This window comes from Convolutriloba macropyga, unplaced genomic scaffold, assembly GCF_964194025.1.
Source record: "Convolutriloba macropyga unplaced genomic scaffold, txConMacr16.3 SCAFFOLD_5403, whole genome shotgun sequence".
Taxonomy (NCBI): domain Eukaryota; kingdom Metazoa; phylum Xenacoelomorpha; order Acoela; family Convolutidae; genus Convolutriloba; species Convolutriloba macropyga.
In genome coordinates this window covers 1,119-7,033 of record NW_027451102.1, presented here as the reverse complement: position 1 = coordinate 7,033, position 5,915 = coordinate 1,119, and the positions used below count along the sequence as shown (strand labels likewise).

The 5,915-nt window shown below is 34.9% G+C and overlaps 1 protein-coding gene across 1 annotated transcript; it reads right to left on the bottom strand.

Moving 5' to 3' along the window:
• Positions 1 to 237: 237 nt before the first annotated feature.
• Positions 238 to 1,037, bottom strand: LOC142356410 (chymotrypsin-1-like; the record flags this gene model as incomplete). The annotated part of the gene is made up of 1 exon (XM_075408325.1): positions 238 to 1,037. A coding segment is annotated over one exon (800 nt), but the record flags the coding sequence as incomplete, so codon positions are not given.
• Positions 1,038 to 5,915: the final 4,878 nt, after the last annotated feature.

Here is a 5,915-nt window from a genome sequence, read left to right as displayed (position 1 = left end):
ATACGATGCAATATAATCCAAGTGTCACAGTGTTTAAGTATCAAATTTGACCAAAAAAGAGGACAGTGCGTGCCTCAAGTACTGTATAAACCCTCGTAGCAATACGAATTGCTTTTTGTAGTAAACAATAAAACGGTAGTGATTAATTTTTTTTTTCAAAATCACCCTGACCCACCCTTGACACCAAGAATGTTAACATTGAGTGCCTTGGCAAGAAACCCTAAAACCAGTTTTCACTTAGTAGGCTGAACATTCTTCAACCGCTTCTTCAATCCAGTCTAAATAGAAAGACACTTTGGTGTACATGTCAGGAAAATACCTACGTCGTCTCCGTTTGAAACAAGGGGGGCCCAAAACTTGTATCCCAATCAACTCGCAATCGTCTTCAATATGATCAGATGTTTTTCTTAAGCAAAGTGGGTTCTCCATACAAGCCGCATTTGACAACCTGAAATAGCCCAAAGTGCAAAACTTTTCTTCAGATATGCAGGTCAGGTTGTCATTTCTGACTAAGGCCTTACACCATTCATTGCATACGCTACTAGGCAGCGTTAGGAACGTCACTGTCCTCATTTTCGGAAAATAACTTCCATTATTGGTTTCTCCCCAGCCCACAATTTCACTGAAGTTGAAATTCAGACTTAAATTCGAAGTCGGGAGACGAACTGCTTTGCTTCCTTCAATGTCGGACCCGTTCGTGTCGAGGCACAAAACCGCAATGTCTGAATAATAAATTTCGTTCGTAAAATTTTCATGCACAAGTATTGCGCTCACGTTGAACTCGCTAATTTTGGTACCCTCTAAATTTTTTCCATACACAAGCGCTGAAATGTTTTCAGGTTCCTTATCAAATTTGTCCACGCATTTGGCTGCAGTTATCACAGTATTGTCGATGCATAACGATCCTCCGCAAATTGTTTTGGAAAATTTTTCTTTGATGCTTACGTACCACAGAGCTTGCGTTTCTGGGTTGTTTTTGGGTCCCCCGCCGTATTTTATCTTCAACTCCTCATAATGGCTGTGGTGATCAGAAATTGCTACCGCATAAAAAATTTTCTGTACCGTCAAAGTAAAACATATTGTCAAGGACCGATGAGACGAGAACATTCTCTTCCACCTAAATTACTTCTTCGTCTCAATTCTCTGTAGTCAATTTGTCATAAATTCAACCAATTTTGAAAAATGAATTTCAAAAAATTTCGGTTATGTGCAATTCAACATTTGCATATTTCTCAGTTTACTTTTCTATGGGTTACAGGATGTGATAGTTAATACATTGAGGCAAATAAACTGAAAAAGCCACAGCTCCAATCTAGGTTAGCATCAAAGAGATTTGGAAAGGATAACGGGTTTTGGTTGGAACAACGATTTATGGCTAGAAAACTTTTCAGGTCAAAACTTCTGTTTTGTGAAAAATTTTGTGTAACAAGCATCTAAACTAGGCCTCTAAATCTTGAACCATTGTTGTCAAGGTTCAAAACATAGAGAAAACAAATCACTTATCAGATTTAAGTTCATTCAAAATCACGTCTGAAATGACGCCCTAGTCAGTACGAAATGGCTGACAGAATCGTGCAAAAAAAATGGTAATCTTACAATATTCCGGCAGCGAATAGGTTATTTTGAAAGACACTGGAAGAAATCTCAAACAAAAATACATAATCCTGCAAAACTCTGACAAAATCTGTCAAAACCTTGAAATAACACGTCACCTTTGACCTCAGCGCTCTTTAAAATAAAGCTAATCTAATTTCGGGGATCTTTTCCGCCTCCCCCAGCTTAGTGGGTGCATATTAATTGCACACCCCAGACGCGCATGCCATTTTTTCACATAACGATTTACTATGTAATGGAACGTGATCTGCAACTGGGGGTGCATAACGTACTGAGGGGGAGCACAAATGGAAAAGATCCAATTATGGCTAGAATCAGATATCTACTTTCAAGACCGAAAATTGTTTTCACAGTTAAATAACCACCTTCTTAGTAGATATTCCAATTTCCGTATAGGGAGGGCATCGCTAGTATTTCCTGACGGCTTGTAAGTTGGACTGACTTCGATAATAAATGAATATAGTAAATGTGAAATCTAGCCACACAAAAGAGTAAATTTACTGAAAAATCAGATGCTGGTAGACGCTGGTGAAGAATAAACTCAATGCCCAAATGCTTCCACTAATTCAATTCCAGATATAGTTCACTGAATTAAATTTGGACAAAAGTCTTACGCCTAGCTAAAACTTTTACTTTGATGATAAAAAGTTGCATTGTGTATTTATGAAGACTTGTCTGTTCTATATCAATTACTAATCGGAGCAAGCAACTGTTAGGAGTTGTCTGGTATAGGTCATACACGACCTCGACCTCTGATTCTTGGTGTACTAGAATCACTGGGTTGAGTTTTAAGCAAACTTTAAATAACTCTCTATTCTCTCTAGAGTTTTTATTGAGTATTTAAGTCAGAGTTTTTGACCTGATCTCCGACAATATAAACTTTCTCAAATCCAGATGAAAGAAAACGCAGCCTGTGTTCCACTGAACTCCGATACCGGTATATCTTACTTTTCTTTCAATATTATAGTCTGCAAAATGACTGAACACTTTCTTCATGCCTTGTGACAATGAACAATTTCACAGTGAACAATTTCACAGAGAACAATTTCAGAAATCTGGACGTCTATTGTAAATAAACTATTTATTAGTATTTCGTAATCAGGGTTAATTCCTGCATACGCAACTTTGAAGCACACAGGTTTATAAGTTTATAATCAAGCGTTTACACTGTGGAGAATATTGTTTGTACACAAATGTCTGAGGGCTATAAATCCAGCGAAAACTTTTGCGCAGTAGCAGAAATCTGGGCGTCTAATGCGAATAAACTATATAATGGTATTGCATATGTGAACTACAATGTGACTACACGTGAAACGTCTGGTTAGGAAGCGTTCTACTCTCTGATGAAAATATTACCTAAGGGCTATTTTTAGAACACAAACTCAAACTCGAACTCGAACTCGTCTGCTTCAGACTGTTAATAGACTTCCCTTTCATTTATTACACAATAAGCCATATGATTCAGACGTATTACGTTTGACGAAATTCGTATCCGAAAACAACAAGTTCGAACACGATAAAACGAAGTCAATGACTCTGTAATAGTTTATGTAAAAAAGGAACAAAAAAGCATACTGAAAGCTATTTTGACCTCATTAATTGCTATTTTGTCCAGCAAAGATCAGTGGTTTTTGACAGGGAAGACAATCGTCGAGTAGAAAGAACACAAGTTGAGAGTAACATCTATCCCCGCAATTTTGATAAGGTTAATTCATCATTTGAAAAGAAGTCATCGTATGAAGTGATACTAAGAATTCAAAACAAAGACCTTGAGGAATTCGCAAAGTTTAGAAACATCTTTTTTTAGTTTTAAAGGATCTATCAGAAAAACAAGTGGAGTCAAGAAGAACAATTCGGGGGAAAAACATGTTGTCACTTTGGTTGCAAAGAGCATAAGGACACAAAAAACGGGAAAAAAACATCTTGTTTGAATTCAGAGTGCTTCAAAAACAAATTGGCATCAGGAAGCAAAAAAGAACACCCGGAAACCAGAGGAACAGCAATTTGTTTGTCTATCATCAGAGCGCATCAAGAATCCCTAGGCAAGTGGAGTGGTTCAAAAAAGAGAACTTGTGGAAAGTAAGTAAAAGAAACTTCTTTTTCATTTACGTTGCTTCTCCATCTTTTCAACCTATATAACTCATCCACGGATCAGAACAAGGTAGTCGGAACATAAAAATAGTTAAAAATTAGCATCCCTCAGCAAGCAAGTTTTCTCTATGTTTTAAAGGCGAGGAGCTGAGATTAGTCAATTAGCAAAAAATTAAAACACATATTTATTTGTTAAGATTGCATCACATAAAATTTATGACCTGTCATATGTGAAAAGTGAAACTACTTTGACAAACAAACACAAAACTACTTTAAAAAACTTCATTTTTGCTCACATAACAAATATGAGTCATCAAATTTCAATGGTACATCATTTTTTTCCTCTTAAAGTACAAGTCCTAGAGAAAAACTTCTAAAGGAAAAGTTGTTCCTTTAGTGAAAACTAACACAAAACTACTCTAAAAAACATCAATTTTGACCTGATCTCCGACAATATCAACTTTCTCAAATCCAGATGAAAGAAAACGCAGCCTGTGTTCCGCTGAACTCCGATGCCGGTATATCTTACTTTTCTTTCAATATTATAGTCTGCAAAATGACTGAACACTTTCTTCATGCCTTGTGACAATGAACAATTTCACAGTGAACAATTTCACAGAGAACAATTTCAGAAATCTGGACGTCTATTGTAAATAAACTATTTATTAGTATTTCGTAATCAGGGTTAATTCCTGCATACGCACCTTCGAAGCACACAGGTTTATAAGTTTATAATCAAGCGTTTACACTGTGGAGAATATTGTTTGTACACAAATGTCTGAGGGCTATAAATCCAGCGAAAACTTTTGCGCAGTAGCAGAAATCTGGGCGTCTAATGCGAATAAACTATATAATGGTATTGCATATGTGAACTACAATGTGACTACTAGAACAAGGTAGTCGGAACATGAAAATAGTTAAAAATTAGCATCCCTCAGCAAGCAAGTTTTCTCTATGCTTTAAAGGCGAGGAGCTGAGATTAGTCAATTAGCAAAAAATTAAAACACATATTTATTTGTTAAGATTGCATCACATAAAATTTATGACCTGTCATATGTGAAAAGTGAAACTACTTTGACAAACTAACACAAAACTACTTTAAAAAACCTCATTTTTGCTCACATAACATATATATGAGTCATCAAAGGTCAATTGTACATCATTCTTTTCCTCTTAATGTACAAGTCCTAAAGAAAAATTTCTTAAGAAAAGGTTGTTCCATTAGTGAAAACTAACACAAAACTACTTTAAAAAACATCAATTTTGCTCACATAACATTTATATGAGTCATCAAAGATCAATTGTACATAATTTTTCCCTCATAATGTACAAGTCCTAGAGAGAATTTCTTCAGGAAAAGTTGTTCCATTAGTGAAAACTAACACAAAACAACTTTAAAAAACTTCATTTTTGCTCACATAACAAATATGAGTCATCAAATGTCAATGGTACATCATTTTTTTCCTCTTAAAGTACAAGTCCTACAAGTCCTAGAGAAAAACTTCTCAAGGAAAAGTTGTTCCTTTAGTGAAAACTAACACAAAACTACTCTAAAAAACATCAATTTTGCTTACATAACATGTATATGAGTCATCAAACGTCAATTGTACATCATTTTTTTCCTTTTAATGTACAAGTCCTAGAGAAAAATTTCTTAGGGAAAGGTTGTTCCATTAGTGAAAACTAACACAAAACTACTTTAAAAAACATCAGTTTTGCTCACATAACATATATATCAGTCATCAAAGGTCAATTATACATCATTTTTTTCCTCTTAATGTACAAGTCCTGGAGAAAAATGTCCTCAGGAAAAGTTGTTCCAATAGTGAAAACTAACACAAAACTACTTTAAAAAACATCAATTTTGCTCACGTAATATATACATCAGTCATCAAAGGTCAATTGTACATCATTTTTTTCCTCTTTTTGTACAAGTCCCAGAGAATAATTTCTTCAGGAAAAAGTTGTTCCATTAGTGATAACTAACACAAAACTACTTTAAAAAACGTCATTTTTGCTCACATAACAAATATGAGTCATCAAAGGTCAATTGTACATCATTTTTTTCCTCTTAATGTACATGTCCCAGAGAAAAATTTCTTAAGAAAAAGTTGTTCCATTAGTGAAAACTAACACAAAACTATTTTAAAAAGCATCAATTTTGCTCACATAACATATGTATGAGTCATCAAAGGTCAATTGTGCATCAT